General features: G+C 44.8%; 1 protein-coding gene and 1 long non-coding RNA gene across 5 annotated transcripts in view; both read left to right on the top strand.

The window, feature by feature from the left end:
• The window catches only part of LOC122459784, an 80,557-nt gene extending 76,856 nt beyond the window's left edge, over nucleotides 1-3,701 (top strand). For 3 of the 4 annotated variants that reach the window (XR_006280702.1, XR_006280699.1, XR_006280697.1), the window contains one exon: nucleotides 2,695-3,701. This is a non-coding gene — a long non-coding RNA (uncharacterized LOC122459784). The remainder of the gene's footprint in view (nucleotides 1-2,694) is intronic. The other variant, XR_006280693.1, reaches the window with a different exon arrangement.
• Nucleotides 3,702-17,538: 13,837 nt separating this feature from the next.
• FREM3 (FRAS1 related extracellular matrix 3) overlaps nucleotides 17,539-20,479 on the top strand; it is a gene marked incomplete at its 5' end in the record, with an annotated part of 102,308 nt that continues 99,367 nt past the window's right edge. Inside the window, 4 exon segments of the mRNA XM_043513278.1 lie at nucleotides 17,539-17,830; nucleotides 17,833-18,038; nucleotides 18,041-18,782; nucleotides 18,785-20,479. Coding sequence (XP_043369213.1) covers nucleotides 17,539-17,830; nucleotides 17,833-18,038; nucleotides 18,041-18,782; nucleotides 18,785-20,479 — 2,935 coding nt within the window.

Raw genomic sequence — 20,479 nt, 5'->3', positions numbered from 1 at the left:
GGTCAGGACCAAATTTAGGGATTTTTATTGTGTGCAAACCAGGCAAAATATCCCCTTCCCCCAGTTTATGCTTGCCCACATAAACCATTACTATACAGCTTGCTGACCCAAGTACTTTTCTGCCCTAGATGATGACCTCCTGGAACTTGCATGGTACTGCTAGTTCTGTAGAAAGTCTCAGTGAATTTAGTGCTAAAAAGAAAATAAAAATGCTAGACTGAGGGCAGTTTGGAAACAAAGATAAGAGGAACCAGGACAAGGGTGGAAGGCTTACGGGACATGGAAGTGGGCTGGAGATACTTTTGGGGGGAGGATATTGGACTTCGGACTCGTGTTGCTCTGGAAAGGGGTGGACTCCTAGGGTTACCTAGTCTGGGGGCCGAGAATCTATCTACTAGAAGAGGGACCACCATTGCAGTGGAGCAACCACTGGCAGGAGATGCTAAAAACGGGGAAGGGTTGCTACCAGGGGACCTAAGCACTAGGCCGCATCACTGTTAAGTCTAGCCCAAAATATTACCTGGTTTTGCAACGGCATCACATTGTTGACTCTCATTCAATCAGTGATTCACAACAACACCCAGATACTTTTCAGCAGCACTTCTGCCTAGCTAATTCCCCATTTTGAATGAGTATATTTGATTTATCCCCCTTAAGTGTAGTACTTTGCACTTTACTGAATTTCACCTTGTTGATTTCAGATCAAATGTCCAATTTATCAAGGGCATCTTGAATTCTAATCCCATGTTCCAAAATGCTTGCAGCGACTCCCAACTTGGTGTCACTTGCAAATTTTATAAGCCTACTCTCCACTCCACTATCTAAGTCATTAACTAAAATGTTAAATAGTACCAGACCCAGGACAGACCCCTGTAGGACTCCAATAGATAGGATCTCCCAGTCTGAGAGCAAACCATCGATAACTACTCTTTGGCCTGGTCTACACTATGGGGAGGGATTGCTCTAAGATACGCAACTTCAGCTACGAGAATAGCGTAGCTAAAGTCGATGTATCTTAGATCGACTTAGAATCACTTACTTCGCGTCCTCACGGCATGGGATCGGCGGCCGCCGCTCCCCCGTCAACTCTGTTTCCGCCTCTCACCCTGGTGAAGTTCTGGAGTCGACAGCAGAGCGAGCGGGGATCGATTTATCGTGTCTACACTACCGATCGGGTGGGTAGTATAGACGTGGTCTTGGAGTATGATTTTTCAACCAATATGCATCAGCTAATCAGGTCCACTGAGTGCAAGGGAAAATTAAACTATGGGACAGATTCTTAATAGTTGTAATTGTAGATACAATCCAATAGTGTTGTCACTTTACATCCGCTAAGAATCTGTCCCCATTGTATTTTCCCTCTCTGGTTGTCTACATAGAACTCAAGCTGACTGGAAACTCTTTCAGTGCCCTGCATAATTTAAAAGTCAGTAGCTGGTAACGATAACAATTACCATCATCTAAAGAAGTGGATTCCACTGACTTACAATTATCATCTGAGTTCACCACTAGTGTAGCTAAAGAATTTCAATAGTATGATTTGGGAGAGAGAAACAGAAGAAATGTATTTGATCTGTCTACATCAGGGCATGACTCTAGGGAGTGAAATAAAGGATTTCTATGGGAGCAAAAGCCATAGTGTAATAGATTACATGATTGGTGTATTATGCTTACAGTTAAGGTATGTATGGTGCTGTTTACAATGGCAATGCGAGGGGACATTATTTTATGTGTATACATTTAAAACTCAGTATTCTCTATACAGGATTATATTGATTAATCATGGAGAACCCAGATTAAAGGTAATAGAGAAGTATTCCAGTTTAGAGAACTACAGGCACACTTTTTTTTTTTTTTTTGCTTAACTTCATAAACTTCCCAATTGTTAGCAGACCTAGGGCCATAACCTCAACTGGTATAAACTGACATTGGTGGCATTATGATTTCACCAGCTGAGGATCTGATCCCTACTAGAGTCTAGAGCAGCTTGTAGCTCTCTGAAACAAAAAACTACAGTTCTCAGTATATGAAATCTTTTGATATTCATGGTGTTGTGATTGATACTATTCACCCCGTCATAATAATTAGGCCTATAGATTTACCCTAATTACACTCAACTGTAAAAAGTGAGTGAAAGTTAATGAGACGTCACAATAACATATAACAAATGTCGGTAGGAAAAGATGTGGGGGTGGGGGTTGGGAAGACATTGAATTAATCAACCAAAAAGGTCTACTGATATAACTGTTAAGATTATGGCTGGTAAACAAAAACAGTGAGAGACTGGAAACCAATGAACCAAAACTAGTGTGTTGGAAATTAGGCCTATCTCGGGGACAAAATGAAGGGTAGAATAGCCCCTCATCTCACTGCCTTTTGGGGTCCTTTAAAAAGACTTTTGAGGGTGGGCAATAGCAAACCAACTGGGGGAATTCCTGGATGAGGGGAAGGCTGTCAGGCCTCCATACTGCTCTGCTCCAGGGACTTTGTCCTTCACCTGAGGATACTGAAAATCACTGTATCATTGCCAAGGCCAGACCTCAACACGCCCGGGGGGACACCTGGTCATCGCCATTGCACCAGTGGAGACTCCAGCCAGGTACTCATGCTTTTTTTCCCCTTCCCTTGTGTGTTCCTTTCTGCCCTACTACTTTTCCTCCCGTTTGTTCGTGTGCGCTCTCTCTCTCCCCTCAGCTTTCCATCTGATCTGATCTTGAGATCAGCTGTACCACATGGCACCAGCAAATGAGGTCAGACAGCCCATCCAGCTCTGTCCAGCCTGAGAGAGACCAGGAAAGGAGGGGGACCAGACCAAACTGGAGGACATTCCAGACCAGAAAATGAGCCAGAGCACTGCCATTGTGGCTGACTTGCCCACCCAGACCTGCTGCCCAGAATAGCAAGAACATTAACAAAAGGCGTATTTTCTCCACCTTTACTGTCCTGTCTCTTCTAGCTCTCATCTCTGTCGAAAGAATGATTACTTTTTCTTTCTTTCTTTCTTCACATCTCGAAACCAAGCAACAAAACTAGGCTTTTCCTCCCTACTAAAAAGAGTTATGCAACCCAAAAGGGGACTGTACCTGATATCCTGTCTTACAAAAGCACTTTGGTAGGTGTTTGGTTAAGTTTGTCTCGTATAATAATTTAATTTCAGACTGCTTTATAACTTGACTTGACTCTTTTCTTCTGTATTTTAGTTAATACACTAAGTAGTTTAGGAATGTATCTTGCTAAAAAACAAGATCTCTGTGTATCAAACCCAAACTTTGTTCAAACTGTTTAATGTTGGACAGTTTCAGGGTTATGTTAACACCTTTGACTCTTTAGGCCCATTTATTCCATCTAAATTAATACAACACCCTTTTCTTTAAGAAGAGTTGGGCTGATTATAAAAGCGTGTGACTCTCTAGTATTTTTAATATTAGAAGAACTTTCAGGTACTGTATTTGTGCTGAACAGTGAAGTTCTGACTTCACACTGGACCTTGCAAAGAAATATGAGCCTTAGGGACAACTTTCCAGCCCACCTGACCCCCAACATATGTCTTCTTGAAAATCTAGCCATATATTGGCTTATGGAAATCTGCAGCACTGAACTATCAGAAATTTCAAACTGTTTCAAACACTGAAGCTGCAAGATGATCAGAATGAAATTCGTGTCCCATCTGAATCAGTCTCTAAATTGTCATAGCCCATTGATAGCGTCTATTTCTGGGAAAGAGATGTAGTTGCAGGAAGGACTGTTGGTGGTAGCTTGGACAAATGTAGGGCATGATTCTTCTCTCAATTAACCAGTATAAATCAGACGTAACTATTTTGACTTCAATAAAGTTACACTGGTAAATACCAGAGTGAAAGTAAAATGAGGTCCATAATCTTTTCTTCTGCCTTGACTGGAGGGTTAGTTGTTATACTAGCTCCTCTTAGTTAGGAAGAGCTAGAGAGATTTTTGTGAGCTCAGAAGAGAGAAAGTACATTGAGGGCAAAATTTTATTTCCATGATGATTTGACCAATGATTGTATTACAGCCACTACCTAAGCAAAGAAGCTTGAAAGAGAGTCTTCGTTTTACTTTTTGTAATAAGTTTTGCTTTCCAGATGTGTTCTTAAGTTCACTGCAATTCACACAGCTGTCCCTTACAGAAAAGAACTACCAGTAAGAGCAACAATGCCTCAGTTGAAAATGTATGAACTGGCCATCAAGGACAGCTCAAATTCAAGTTGCAGGCACTCGTATACCATGAAAATGAACATAGAATGTCTAGAAATAAATATTATTTTATTTTTTAAAAAATAGGCTAATTTGAAACATTTACATGATTTTATATTCCAAGTGATTTAACTAAATTCAACATACATCATGATAAATTCTTAGTAGTAGTGTAGTCCAGTCACTCAGAATCAGAACAATGTAGGTCAGTTTCTGGAGTCCTGATGCGGCAGCACCCATAGTTCCAGCACCTATGACAAGACTTGACACAACTACTAGCTGTCCAAGCTGTCCTTTAACAATCTAATCTTGTACTTGATTTCCTAATACCATGGTGACTCTTGCATAACATCACAAATTTTTAACTGCTTACCTATCTTTGATCCTCATAAACGGGTGAATGCAGCTGTTGCGCGCACATAGCCCACGCTGATGTGTCTGAGTACAATCCCAATATGTCTGTGCATTCTAATGTGGAGTTTTTTGTGTCAACAGGTGCACGCGTGTATTTTATAGGCATGGTTTTGGCACATAACTTTGAATATTTGGCCCTCTGAGAGATTTCTTAATTAGGATTGCAAGTGTTTGCTCTTTTCCCATACTTCACCATCCTGGTCAAAACTCTTACATGAAGAAATGTGAGACTTTTCTTAAAGGCTCTGAGTGCTTCTCTATAACTGTGCAGTGATCAGTCAGGATCTTGTTTAATTGGCATGTAGACAGTGATAAAATGGCTTCATCACCTTTTGTTTTAATTTTTCTCCTAATCGTTTAAACGCCTTCTCAAAAATAGAGCTTTTTGGAATGGCTTAGTTTGGCAGATGTATTTCATTTAAATTCAGTTACCACCTCTTCTTCAGCAGTCCTAGAAATCTGACTAGCTATTATGTACCATTACAAGATTAAAAAAACAAGTGCCCTTCGAAGGGAGGAAAATAAATATTTTAACTTTGGACTGGTATCCGTGGCAAGGTATTAATACCTTTCTGCTTCTCAAAAAGGATCTAAAAACGGAGGAGATCTTTCTCCAAAAAAAATTTCTCTCTCTCTGAGAGACCACGAGAGCAAGCAAGCACGTGCATATGTAACGAGATAAATACCTACAATATTTTTCTCTTCCCCCAATCTCTCCTAACATTCTGAATTCTTTGGGCTTTGGCAGTAATTGTGAAGTTGTTAGAGGCTAGAAAAGATAGGTATATAAAAGCTGAAAATCAGGGAAAATGTCTGAGTGCCTGCAGACTTCCTGGAGCAGGATAACATTGCAATCATAGGTTTCAGAGTAGCAGCCGTGTTAGTCCTTATTCGCAAAAAGAAAAGGAGTACGTGTGGCACCTTAGAGACTAACAAATTTATTAGAGCATAAGCTTTCGTGAGCTACAGCTCACTTCATCGGATGCATTTGGTGGGAAAAACAGAGGGGAGATTGATATACACACACAGAGAACATGAAACAATGGGTTTATCATACACACTGTAAGGAGAGTGATCACTTAAGATAAGCCATCACCAGCAGCAGGGTGGGGAAAGGAGGAAAACCTTTCATGGTGACAAGCAAGGTAGGCTATTTCCAGCAGTTAACAAGAATATCTGAGGAACAGTGGGGGGTAGGGGGAGAAATAACATGGGGAAATAGTTTTATTTTGTGTAATGACTCATCCATTCCCAGTCTCTATTCAAGCCTAAGTTAATTGTATCCAGTTTGCAAATTAATTCCAATTCAGCAGTCTCTCGTTGGAGTCTGTTTTTGAAGCTTTTTTGTTGAAGGATAGCCACTCTTAGGTCTGTAATCAAGTGACCAGAGAGATTGAAGTGTTCTCCAACTGGTTTTTGAATGTTATAATTCTTGACGTCTGATTTGTGTCCATTCATTCTTTTACGTAGAGACTGTCCAGTTTGACCAATGTACGTGGCAGAGGGGCATTGCTGGCACATGATGGCATATATCACATTGGTAGATGCGCAGGTGAACGAGCCTCTGATAGTGTGGCTGATGTGATTAGGCCCTATGATGGTGTCCCCTGAATAGATATGTGGACAGAGTTGGCAATGGGCTTTGTTGCAAGGATAGGTTCCTGGGTTGGTGATTCTGTTGTGTGGTGCGTGGTTGCTGGTGAGTATTTGCTTCAGATTGGGGGGCTGTCTGTAAGCAAGGAATGGCCTGTCTCCAAAGATTTGTGAGAGTGATGGGTCGTCCTTCAGGATAGGTTATAGATCCTTGATGGTGCGTTGGAGAGGTTTTAGTTGGGGGCTGAAGGTGATGGCTAGTGGCGTTCTGTTATTTTCTTTGTTGGGCCTGTCCTGTAGTAGGTGACTTCTGGGTACTCTTCTGGCTCTGTCAATCTGTTTCTTCACTTCAGCAGGTGGGTATTGTAGTTGTAGGAATGCATGATAGAGATCTTGTAGGTGTTTGTCTCTGTCTGAGGGGTTGGAGCAAATGCGGTTATATCGTAGAGCTTGGCTGTAGACAATGGATCGAGTGGTATGATCTGGATGAAAGCTAGAGGCATGTAGGTAGGAATAGCGGTCAGTAGGTTTCCGATATAGCGTGGTGTTTATGTGACCATCGCTTATTAGCACCGTAGTGTCCAGGAAGTGGATCTCTTGTGTGGACTGGTCCAGGCTGAGGTTGATGGTGGGATGGAAATTGTTGAAATCATGGTGGAATTCCTCAAGAGCTTCTTTTCCATGAGTCCAGATGATGACGATGTCATCAATGTAGCGCAAGTAGAGTAGGGGCATTAGGGGACGAGAGCTGAGGAAGCGTTGTTCTAAGTCAGCCATAAAAATGTTGGCATACTGTGGGGCCATGCGGGTATCCATCGCAGTGCCGCTGATTTGAAGGTATACATTGTCACCAAATGTGAAATAGTTATGGGTGAGGACAAAGTCACAAAGTTCAGCCACCAGGTTAGCCGTGACAGTAGATTATACGTTCTCAGCAGACATTTAAGTTCTTTACCTGTAATTCGGAAATTCCACACCCAGTCAATTACAGGTAAAGAACTTAAATGTCTGCTGAGAACATATGATCTATAAAGAAGCCCACTCCCAGCAAAAGTGAAGCATATCAACAATACAATAAGTATATGAACAGGAGCCCAAAAGTAAATGAGATTAAAAGTATTAAACAACTCAGAAAAATATTGCAGACGTCAGAGCTTAACTTAATGACAGGTTTCGGAGTAGCAGCCGTGTTGGTCTGGGTTTGCAAGGGGAGGGGGAGTGCTTGTGGCACCTTGGAGACTGGCAGGTTTATTTGAGCGTAGACTTTCGTGGGCTGCCGCTCACTTCATCGGATGCATTCCCCACTGTATTTTCCACTGAATGCATCCGATGAAGTGAGCGGTAGCTCACGAAAGCTTATACTCTAATAAATTTGTTAGTCTCTAAGGTGCCACAAGTACTCCTTTTCTTTTTGCGAATACAGACTAACACAGCTGCTACTCTGAAATCTGATATTCTTGTTAACTGCTGGAATTAGCCTACCTTGCTTGTCACCATGAAAGGTTTTCCTCCTCCCCCCCCCCCTGCTGCTGGTGATGGCTTATCTTAAGTGATCACTCTCCTTACAGTGTGTATGATAAACCCATTGTTTCATGTTCTCTGTGTGTGTATATAAATCTCTCCTCTGTTTTTTCCACCAAATGCATCCGATGAAGTGAGCTGTAGCTCATGAAAGCTTATGCTCTAATAAATTTGTTAGTCTCTAAGGTGCCACAAGTACTCCTTTTCTTTTCATGACAAAGAGATTGCACTACACTACTTGTATTAAGTGAATTGAAAAATAACATTTATTTTTTTACAGTGCAAATATTTGATATTTATTTTGATTACAAGTGAGCACTTTATACTCTGTATTCTGTGTTGTAATTGAAATCAATATATTTGAAAATGTAAAAAAAATCCAAAAATATTTAAATGGTATTCTATTATTGTTTAACAGCGCAATTAATCAAGCAATTAATTTTTTTAATCACCTGACAGCCCTACTGATAAGCTAATTTTCTGATCTGGGGCTCAGAAATTTGTTACTCAGTTAATTGAGAATGTACATGGAGACAAATGCTGTCCTTTCTGTCCTCAGCAGTACTGACATCCTTGCATATAGCAGAATAGATGGTGGTCAACTGTGCAGAAGTACAGGATTTGGGGTGCCCACTGGATTTTCAGGAGCGTCTCCACTCCTTCATGCTGCAGAGCCCAGCTCTAGGAGGAATCCCTGCACATGGCCATAGATGGACATTGAGGGTAAGACTGGGAGATCCATGACTATGCAGATCCACAAGTCATTCTCGAAGAGTTCTGGTTGTGGAGACTACTTTAGACATAAGATTACAAATTTAAAGATTTTAAACACTAACTTCTTACAAAGTCTTTTATCTGCACTAGTTGAAACCTTTGTTCGTCCCCTAGAATACAATGTCCAGCTAAACAGGGGACAGCTTATCCACATGATTAGCAGTCTTGTGTTCAATAGAGAATTTCCTTAATGTGTTTCTGTCACTGCCCAATTGCCCCACCTTGTCAATCAAACTCAGTGGAGCTACAGGCTCCATAGTAGGAGAGGGGGATGGTATGAAATGCCTACTGGGGCATTCCACAGGGAACTCTGGATAAAAGCTTCTGAACTGTATTTGTCCTCTGCAGCTGCAGAGCTAAGAAAACCAAAGAAGTTGTGTGAGACAGCAGCTGCAGAGGCTCTTTAATTAATTGATTAATTAATTAAATTACTTAATACATAAAAGTGAACAGAGCCCTCTAAAAATTGAATAGTAGTTGGCCATTTTCAATATCAAGTTTGGAAATCCTCAAACTTTATCTTATAAGTTGCAAAACTATTTTTAAAGAAAAAGCAATACACCTAGATTAACACTATTTACTTCCCTAATGTATTTCTCAATATTATTATTTTCTATAAACGTGTGGCTTATGTTGGTCAGGTATTACATGTATAAGCTTTTGTACTCAAAATCTTTTGATTAGGTGAACTTGTCATAGCTGCTCTAGCTTGGCTTATTTTCTTAAAAGAAAAGTTCTATGATTGTTTCCTAATAATTCCATGAAGCTTCATGCTAGAGTAAAAGTATTTTTACACAAAGGAAAAGCAGCGGGGTGTGAGTGATGTATGTAAAAATATGATTTGGGAGTCATGAAGCAGCCGTTTTTACTCATGTGTAATGATAGAGGATTCTAACTCCTAACTAAAGAATGTCAGTCTATACATTGGCTTCACTAGACTTCAGAAATCATTCTAGAAAAGGACTAGTCTTACCATTAAGTACCTCTGTAGTTATACTCAATTGCTAATTATTCAGTTGCTTTGGTTTTGCACTGTAATGATGAAGCCTTGAGCTCTAAAACAATGTATTCTATAGAACTTTCACTTTGGTGCATTATTTCTTTATTCCTATTTATCAAATGTGCTTATCCAGAGCTCTAGATGCATGTGCAGCTCAACATAAAATACATGAATACAAATTCAGATTGATCAAATGGCCACATTAATGTGTTTTCCAGTCTACCATGACCTTGCAAAGTCCCCTTTAGATCAATAGAATGTGGCTCTGGTAGCCCAGGGGAGAGTAAGTTCCAAAGTCATGGGCCCTCTGTTGTAAACTCCTTCCCTCCTTCTCCAAACAAATGTAACTAAGGACCATCAGCTTGAGCTTTCCAGTTGGCCCAAGTTGCACCTAGGAAGAGAGAGGTAACAGTTAAATGCAGGACCAAAATCAAAAAGGGCTTTATAGAATAATCATGCTGTCAGCCAGTTCTGTCTCTATATAGCACAGGTCTAATACACTCACTGCAGGAAGCATTAATAAGCAAGTAATCAGGCAGTGAGACAGATTCTGCACCAGTTGAAATTTCTGAGCCACTTTCAGGAGACGGCATAAGTAGAGCACAGTGCAGTAATCCAAAAGCATGGGTAACTCTGGCAAACCATGGGGAATGGTGGTGAGGCCCACGTCCACAGAAAATATCATTCTTCTTGGCAAGAGTCGATTTGAAAGAGAGGATAATAGCAGGATGCCCTAGTTGTGAACTTGAATGACTAAAGGTGATTTAGTAATTCAGTCAAGGGGCAGATGAGTTAAAATTTCATCTGAGGGGTTTTTTTTTCTTAAAACCAGCAGAAACTAAAAGTGATTTCAAGTATTTTCAAATAGTAAAGGATTCTAAGCAGCATTTGGGAGCCCAGATTGTGATGGTCAAATCCCCATTTAGACATCTAAATAAAAGTGGTCCAGTTTTCAAAAGTGCTGAGCATCTTTAGCTCTCACTAGAGAGAGGAGCAGGCACCAGCTATGCCAATCAAAACATACCTGAATTTTTAAGTGATCAAAATTTAGCTGCAATGGCTCATCTTTACTGTGTTTTACACAAATCTCAAAATGGAATTAAAATTGCTGCTGGAAGATGAATAGCTCAGGAGAAGGTTCATCCAATTCTTCAATTCATTATGTAGCCCAAGTGGCTCTTTGTGCTATGAGCTGCTTCATCATGGCTGGGAATGAATTAATTCTGCTTCCATTCAGATTGCAGAATCTGGAGTATCCTTAACAGTTGATGCATCCTTCCTCCATGCAAGAGAATAGCTGGTGGTAGTCCTGCATTCACTGGCCTTGGCCTTGCCTAGCCACAAAAACTCCATGTGCACTGAAGCACAGGGAGACCCAAATCCTGCCTTCTTTCTGCAATGGAGACACTCTGGTTCAGGCCTGTCCCCACCTAGAGAAGACCAGCAAGATTTGGCCTATGTACAGGCTTCATAATACTATTGAATAAACCTAGATTTAGGTTAGTAACTTAGGGCCTGTCCTTAGTACTCTTACTAGTGGGAGTAATCCATATTCTCAAAGACAATGGGACTATTCATGTTAATAAGAATCAGTCGTGTGAGTTAGGATTCACAGAATTGACCAGTGTGTAGTTCTAAAATATTTAATTACCTAATTTTGTTTTAAATGTTGCTTCATCACAACACCTTGATTTTGTTTTAAATGTTAAAGCTGTTGAGCTGTTGGGTTTCTGTGTTGAGAGAAAAACAGCCATCTGGTCCAGGAAGAGAGAAAGATAACAGAATATGGGGATGAGGGAGCTCACTAGATCATTGGTGTTTTGAGCAACCCTGAAAGCAAATGCAGCCTCATGGCTGGTAAGTAGAGAGAGAGAGACAGAGAGAGAGTGTGTGTGTGTGCGCGCGCGCGCGCTGATCAACCTACTGAATGCCCAGTGATTGAAAGCAGCATAAAGTGAAAAGTAAATGAATGTGCATAGTGATAAAAGATGCAAACTCACTGAGCATCAATACAAGATGTGCTGTTTGTATGTGTGTAGAGTAGTAGTAGTTGGGGTGAAAGAGTTAAACTGTGAATCTAATACATTCCTTCCCTGTACCAGAAGACCAATTATGAAAAAAAAATGTTTACCATTTTGGAAGGAAAAATTAAGTATGTAAAACAATTTTTTCCCAAAAGTAAACTTTTTTTTCCTGGGTGGGTGGGAAATATCTATTAACATGAGCTTAACAACATTGAAACCACATCACAGCTGGAGAAGTGCTTTTATAACTAGAGTGGAGAATAAGAGTATCCTGAAAGTCAATTGTGTAAAAGTAAAAGCAAGCAGTGGTGGTTTTCATTCTCAGTTTACAGCATAATCTTATTAGACACGTTCATTAGGTCAAGATGCTGTCGGCCGAATTCTATCCCAAAAAATCAGGGTCCCCTGTGCGCGCACACAAGAGCTGGAAATTCACCAAGTACCAGTCAAAATTGGCTCCTATACATGCACAATACAGGAATTGTGATAAAACTGATTTACTTATTCTCCACTTAGGACCTGTTCAAGATTTTTCTGTGGGTCTAAGGTGCTTGTATGTTCAGGGATCTCATAGTATAGATGGGAGAGGTTGGGGAGGATAGTTGCATTCTCAACATCACCCCCCTCAGAAGCCATGGAAACTGTCAACATGTCAGGGTTCCCTCCCCACTCTGAAATCTAGAGTTCAGATGTGGGGACCCGCATGAAAGAACCCCTACACTTATTTCTACCAGCTTAGGTTAAAACTTCCCCAAGGCACAAATTCTTTGCCCTTGGACGGTACGCTGCCACCACCAAGTGATTTAACACAGAATCAGGGAAAGGACCACTTGGAGTTCCTATTCCCCCAAAATTCCCCCTAAGCCCTTATACCCCCTTTCCTGGGGAGGCTTGAGAATAATATCCTAACCAATTACAAAGTGATCACAGACCCCTGAGACTTAGAACAATAGAAAAATCAGTCAGGTTCTTAAAAGAAGGATTTTATTTTTTTTAAAAAGTAAAGATCACCTCTGTAAAATTAGGATGGAAAATAACTTTACAGGGTAACAAAAGATTCAAAAACACAGCAGAACTTCCTCTTGGCTTAGTTTCAAAGTTACAAAAAACAGGAATAAACCTTCATCCAGCAAAGGAAAAATTACAAGCAGAACAAAAGATAATCTAACACATCTTGTCCGGCTTTTACTTACAATTTGTAATATGAAAGACTTAGGATGGTTCATAGGAGAAGGAGTTTTCTGACCTGATGCTTCTCTGCTTCCCAAGAGAACAGACCAAAACAAAGCCTTCTCCCCCACCCCCCACAATTTGGTAGGTATCTTCTCTCTTATTGGTCCTTTTGGTCAGGTGCCAACCAGGTTATTTGAATTTCTTAACCCCTTACAGGTAAGGAGGAATTCTAGGCTACATTTAGCTCTATGGTTACGACAACATCAGATAATGCTATTGCTCTCAACTTTTTTTTTTTAAAGCAGAGATTCCCTACAGGCTAGGAGCACCACCATGGAGAGAAGCTGGGGACCACCAGTGGGTGCAACCACACACATTCCTTGGGGGTCCCACAGCCACCTTGAAGTGGGCATAAAATAGAATGGTAAAAAGTTGAGGAGGGCCATGTCTGCCTCACCCCGCCCCCCAAGGTTGCAGCTTGAAGGTTTCCATGACAGCACAGTCCTAATGGAGCTACAGCTGATCCACTGGCAATGCCTTTCTCTTTTCAATCGTCTCTTGAGGTCACCACCCTCTTCCCCTGATCATTCCAAAGGGACCAAACTCCGCCCATTTGACAGTAAGTAATCCAGTGAGTCAGTTTCCAGTCCCCTCTGGGAGTTTCACTTCGAGGAGTTAATTTTTTCCCTCTACCCTGAGATACCCACATGCAACTCCCTTTGATTTCAGTGCTGCTCAGAACAGCACCAATTTGTTAGGTACTGCAGCGTTTCATATTGCGGTTTTCACTACTAGGATTAGAGGTACCTAATGCTGGTTTTGAAATAGGAAGTACTTGTATGCATAATATTCTTGTCTTGCTCTTCATGTATCTGGTTAACAAACTCAGCTTCAGGAATGATAAAGAGTTACGAGTCCTAAATCACTGACACTAATAAACCTGATATCTTATTAAGCAAGACAGAAAGTTATCTGTGGACAGCTGATCTAAATTATCACTTCCATGGCTTGCGTGTAGCCTGTCACGTTACAGTGGGTTATGCATTTTCAGTTATATTTAGATTTTAATATTTTAGTCATAGTGGAAATGCACTCAAAAGACCCAGGTCTGCACCTACCGATCTGTCCTCTCCACTCTTCTCTTTAAATAGTCTGATCACTTTTACTGTAAGATACAAAAATAACTTATTCCAATATAGAATCTTTAAAGAGAAAATGGGACGTTTTAAGGTAAGATTTGAAGAGAGTTGTCCAGAAGGGGGAAAGAAAACAGTACCCAAAATTATTGTTGTGTCCTAGAACCCAATAGAATCTACTGAAGTTGTAAACTTTGGACAAAGGCATTGCAGAAGTCCCACCAGAAAGCTGCCAAATTGTCCAGTGCTCTTCAGACACCATTTTAATTTTTCCCTATAATTCTGCATAGTGCCATCAGTTGAACAAAGTATAAAAGTGATGGTGTTTGCATAAGGCTTTCAGTCATGACTTAATTATCCAGTTTTCATGTACTGTAACATGTCCATACCAGACTCTTACACAACTACTGAATTATACAAATAAATTCTGTTGTAGCTAATTATATACACTTGATGAGAATCAACAGCTGCTTCCAGTATAGAACACTTCAGGGGGGATTTTAGAAGCATTCTACCAGAATTCTATACAAACTGAATCCCATCCTGCAGATCTCCAGCAGCCTACTCTCGGATACTCACCTTCTTATCAAGCTACATAGGTGGCAAGCCTTCTGCATGTAGGTGCCCAACCTATGACACACAACTTCTGTTTTACATTACCTTTTCTCATTCATTTATCCAGTTAGATAACATCACATGATACAATATGCCCTAACATCATACAGTACAAGCAAGTGTACTAGCCATTTGTTTTTCCTTTTGCTGAAAGGAGATACACATAATGTAGCTCCCACGTTAAAGATTACAGGCCAAAACTCTGAGCCAAATTGAAAGCTAGTATGTGTACCCTTTGCAACTTAATGGAATTGTACCTGCTTGATCCAGCAATAAATTTAGCACTCTAAGGATCTGAAATATCATAACATAAACATACTCTCTACTGGATATGCAGACAATTTTAAGTACATTGCTTGTCATAAATTAAAGATCAGTTATAGTTAATAAACATTAAAATGCCCTCTTAACTCCTTCATTGTGTGTCACTGCTGCAGCCAAATTTGGTGACTTTCTTTGACTTACTGATGCTGCACTGGAAGAAGATTTCCAGGAGATTGGGGGGGGCGGAATTTTGACATCCATATTTCTAATGATATGGTCCTTGCATGGGAAACTGTGGTATCTAGAGGACAGGTATGTAAGTAAGGAGACCTGAGTTCTAGTCCACTAGGTCTCATCTGGTGTGTGATTCTGTGCGTGTTACTTTGCTCCTTTGTGTCCAAGTTTCCCTGTCTTTAAAAATGGGACAGTGCTTTCATTTTATCTACTTCAAACATTTCACCTAGCACCCCTTTAATCTCCTCAGATAAAGCTAGAAAAAGTGCATTATTTTCATTATTATTGCTCAGGTCCTCTCTTTTAAGAAAACCATATAATCCTCAATGTTAGTGGATACAACATGTATAGTACTGAAACTGTTCTACATAGTTAAACCCCAATTCTATAAAGACATGTGCACTGTGTGTAATCCTAGTGAACAGAATGGAGCTACCCACAAGGTGTAAAGTTAAATGTAAGTCTTTGCAGGATGGGGTCTTAGTCGGTTAAAGACTAACAGTTTATCAAAAATTGTATGCATCTCAGTCAGGGAACCATGCATAATTGTGGTCACGTTTCAAATGTACACAATGTACTCCATTTTTTTTTAAAGTGGTTTGTCTAATGTGTATCTCTTTGTTTCAGATTTGAGAATTCAATTTTTAAAAACACTTCCAAATGTCCTGATGTAGGAGCAGGGTTAGTGCTAGGAACTTGCAAGCCCTATGAGAGCTAAAGTTTGCTTGGGCTCTGGCAAACATCTATAACCTGTATAGTACAGCTAGGTGTATCAGTTTGAAAGCTGGGTGGAGGGTTTGCATGGGAGACTTTGCAACTAGGCAAAGAAGGTTAGGATGCATTATAATTGTGGGGACAAGTCAAAGATTTTCATCAGCAAGAAAGGGGGGGAATGGAGGATTTTAGCACTTAAAATGGAGACTGAGCTACTGCAGTTCATTTTTTCAAGTTGGTGGTGGTCAAAGGGTCAATGTCAGATGAGACCACACCCATAACATGCATCAACAACCTCCTCTACCCAATGTGGGAAAGAGAATGCTAACAAAGCAAGGCCCTGACAGCTGCATGCTTACTACTTACATGGAGGCCAGCCCTGTGGATGGAATTTCCAGGTATGTCTACACAGCAAAGAAAAAGAAAAAGGCAACAGAAATTTTCCAAAGTAGGCTCAAAACTTCACTTCTTAATATACCCACCATGGAACTTGACACCAAACTAGGAAAGGGACAAGTATGTTTTCTCCAGATGTATAGCATGCTGTATGGAAGGGCACTGATAGTAGCAGGTGTTTTTTAAAAAAAAAAAAAACTGTCTGGAATGCCCTCCTGTTCCATAAACACTGTTGGAGAGTCAGAGAAAGATGTTTATAGTAATAAGGGATTTGAAGCAGGTCCAGTGTCACTCTCCCCAGTTTGGACAGAACTTGACAAGCTTAAGAACCACAGCTGAAAATAACTTATGTAAGAGCTCAGTATTAGTTTTATCACAGTACAGTTACCTACGTTAGTTGATTGAAGGAGATGAGATGAAAAGCCCTATGCTGCTCTCAGTGACACCTGTGTAAAGGTAGAGACATTGCCTTTAAACAGAGTGCAAGTCTGGCTCTTAACGCTGATCCAAGGAAGCACTGGGAAGCTGTCGTTCCTAGTGTTTATAACAAACCATCTTATGTGAGGCGAGCGATTGGTAGATGAGAGAATAAACTGAAGTCTTTGGGCCCTAGGGGGGTACACGCTAACCTAGAGCCATTCGTGGTGGGACTAGAACCCCAGTCAGCTGAAGTCACTGCAGTCCAGAAGAGACGAGTGAGTCCCTGTAGTGGAAAACGAGAGCCCGGCAGGAGAGTTCCTGTCTTCCCCCTCTCCTGGGGGCTGTGTTAGTTTGTGCAGGAGCTGCTTTCTCCTCTAGGCTGTAGGGCAGGCGCTGGGTCCCCGGCTGGGCTGTGGCGGGCTGCTCCGGGGCAGTGCTCGGAGCTGCCGTCCCCTTCTCTTTCGTACCTGCAGCCGGCTGGGGCAGAACAGAGCGCACCGCTCGCCCAGCCCCGCGTGCAGCCGCTCGAAGAGGAGGCGGCCAGCGCACCTTGCCGCGGAGCCGCCCCAGGCGGTGCGGCAGCCGGGCTCCCAGCGCAGGGCACCCCCGGCCAGGGGGCGATGGCTCGCGATCACGGCCTGGTGCTGCTAGCCGGGCTGCTGCTGTGCAGCCTGGCGGTGCGGCGAGAAGCGCAGCAGGACCCGGACCCGCTTCCTCTCCTCCTGCCCCCGGGACTCGGCGGCGGCGGGCCGCGGGTGGCCGGCAGGGGGCCGCGGGTGCCCTGCGGCCGCTCCGTGGCGCTGGACCCGGCGCGGACCTGGCGATCCGCGTGCCGCCGGGGGAGACGTGCGAGCTGACGGCGCGGGAGAGCGAAGAGCCCGCCCCGCCCCGCCAGGCGCTTCCCCTGCCGCTTCGGCCCCGGCCAGGTCACCTCCACCCACTACGGCGCCCCCCGCCCCGGCCCCGGCCCGGCCCCGGCCCCGGCCGCCTGCGCCTCCAGCTGCGCTCGGGCTCGCCCCGCCGCCCGCGCCTCCTGCCCCTGGCCCGGCCGCCGCGCCTGCTCCGCCGCCACCCGCCGCTGGAGGTGGAGTCGCGGCTGGGGCTCAGCCCGCCCCTGGACGGCAGCGTGCTGGGCTTCCCCGCGCGGCCCCCGTCGGACGGCGGCGCCCCCCTGCCCGCCCACGGGCGCCTGGTGGACTCCGACGGGCGCCCGCTGCCCCCCGGCTGCAGCAGCGGGTGCGGCCGCTGGCTGCGGGCGGGGATCCGCTACCAGCGCACGGCGGCCGAGCCCGGGCCCCGCCGCGGCGCCATCCCCATGCGGGTGGAGCTGCGCGCCGGCGCGGAGCCGCAGTACTGCCCGGGCGCGGCGCGGCGAACACGGCCCCCTCCCTGGCCTTCGCGGCGCTGCTGGTGGCCGAGGCGGGTCGGTGCGTGCTCACCGCCCTCACCCCCGGCATGCTGGCGGCCGAGGACCTGGAGAGCCCCCCGGACCTGCTGCTCTTCAGCCTCACCGCGCCCTGGCCCGGCCCCGGCCCCGGCCCGGCCCCGGCCCCGGCCCCGGCGGGCGGGAAGGCGAGGATCTCCGGCTGCGGGGCTACCTGCTCAGCACCGACGAGCCCGGCCGGCCTCTCGCCTCCTTCACCCCGCGGGAGCGGAGGGAGCTGAAGATCGCCGACCAGCCGCCCCCGCTGGACTCGGACCAGGAGCGCATCTTCCAGCTGGAAATGAAGGTGCTGGACCCTGAGGGCGCCTCTTCCCAGCCCTTTGCCTCCATGGTGGCGGTGAAGCCCATGAACGCCCTAGCCCCAGTGGCTACCTTCAGCCAAGCCGCCGGCCCCCAGCTCATGCTCTTCGAGGGGCAGTCAAGGCCTCTGTCTGGCACTCTGGAGATAAGCGACGAGGACAACCTGAGCGAGGTGAAGGTCTGGGTGACGGGGGGCCTGCGACATGGCGAGCTCAGGGTACTGGGTGCGCCACCTGGCCGCAAGTACTTCACAGCAGCCGAGCTGGAGGCTGGGCAGGTAGTTTACCACCACGATGGCAGCGAGCACAGTTACAGTGATAACACCGTGTTCCGCATGGACGACGGGCAGCACCAGGTGGAGTTTCTTTTCCCCATCATCATCGCCCCTGTTGATGACCAGCCACCCCTGCTCAACGCCAACACCGGGCTGGTGCTGAGAGAGCGCCAGGCTGTCCAGATCTCACCCTTCGTTCTCCGCACCGCTGACATTGATTCTGAAGAGTCAACTATTCGCTTTGTACTTCAGAAGGACCCTGAGGAGTCTGCTCACGCTCCCACCGCCTGGGTGAGCTTCTCCTGTGCCAGGCAGAGACACCGCCATCCTATGAGAGGGAAGAGGACATGGAGGAGGCTGGTGGTGCTTCCTCCTCATGGCGCTTTGTGGAAAGTGAGGGTGTGTATGAGAAGGTGGTGAGTGAATGGCTGCAGCAGGATATCCTGGATGGAAGGCTGTTCTACAGGCATACAGGACCCCATAGCACCAGTCCTGTGATAGACCAGTTTGTGTTCCGCCTCCAGGATGACAATGAGCCCCCTAACCAGTCTGGGGAGCAAGTATTCACCATCAAAGTGCAACCAGTAGACAATTTGCCCCCACAGCTATACCCAGGCACTAGCCTACAGATGACAGTCTTGGAGTATCAGGTGACCCAATTCAGAAAGCACTATCTGTGCTACACTGACCTGGACACAGATGACAGTGAGTTGAAATACACTCTGCTTACACCCCCAACTGACATAGATGAGAACCACCCTCTGCTGGCTGGAGAGATCGTGCTGGCTGACAACCCTCTGGTGTCCATTACTCAGTTCACCCAAGCCCAGGTCAGCCATCAGAAGGTGACATACTGGCCTCCTGACCAGGAGCTGGGTATCACCCCAAGAGTGGTACAGTTTAACTACAGTGTAGAGGACTCAGCGAGCAACTCTGTGCGAGGGACCTTCACACTCTTCCTGCAGCCAGTGGACAACCAGCCACCCCAGATCACCAACATGGGCTTCACTGTGCTGGAGGGGAGCAGCTTCCTTCTCACCACCAGGCAGTTGGATGCCACTGACCAGGACACGGACACAGACCAAATTGTCTTCATCTTAAACCAGGCACCCCAGCATGGCCACCTGCGCTATCAGGAGGGGCTGATTGTCCAGGGGGAATCTTTCCTGCTAGATGATGATGCCAGTGGGCATATATCCTACCAGCACAGTGGTGATGAGTCCACCAATGACTTCTATCAACTGGAAGTGAGTGATGGCATCCACCATGTTCCAATCACTGTTAGGATCACTGTGCAGCCAGTGGACAATGAAAGGCCTAGCATCGCTCTACCTGGTGGTAATGGGCTGCTGGGACCCTGACTTGATGTGCTAGAAAATGGTGTCACTGAGATCACTACTTCCCTTCTCCAGGGCACAGATGAAGATACCGATGATCTGGCACTGACTTTCTTTGTGAAGGATCCACCCAAGCTGGGTGACATTCTAGTAAATCGGGTGCCCGTGGAAAGATTCACCCAGCAAGACCTTATCAGTGGGACAGTAGTCTATGCTCACACTGGTGGAGAGATTGGCCTGAAGAAGAGATATGACTCTTTCAATCTGACCCTCTCTGACCTCTCCCATGAGTGGGTGACGGGAGGCAGCATGGTGCAAGGGATACGTGTGACTGTGCTGCCTGTGGACAGCATTGCACCTAAAGTGATTGTGGGGCCCGAGCTGTTCATTGTCTCAGAGGGAGGAAAGAAAGCTCTGACCCAGCAGCAACTGGATGTGGAGGATGTGGATACTCCCATGGGTGACATTTTATGCACCATCACTGTTCAGTCCACTTCTGGATACCTGGAGAACATCTCTCCAGCCCCGAGGTCTGAAAAGTCTAGGGCTGGCACTGCCATTAGCACCTTCTCCATCAAAGATGTTCACCTGGGACATATCAGCTATGTTCAGAGCATCCACAAGGGGATGGAAC

The sequence above is a fragment of the Dermochelys coriacea genome, chromosome 4 (assembly GCF_009764565.3).
Source record: "Dermochelys coriacea isolate rDerCor1 chromosome 4, rDerCor1.pri.v4, whole genome shotgun sequence".
Classification (NCBI taxonomy): Eukaryota; Metazoa; Chordata; order Testudines; family Dermochelyidae; genus Dermochelys; species Dermochelys coriacea.
Note: the sequence above shows the minus strand (reverse complement) of the source record. Positions and strands in the feature narration are given on the sequence as shown.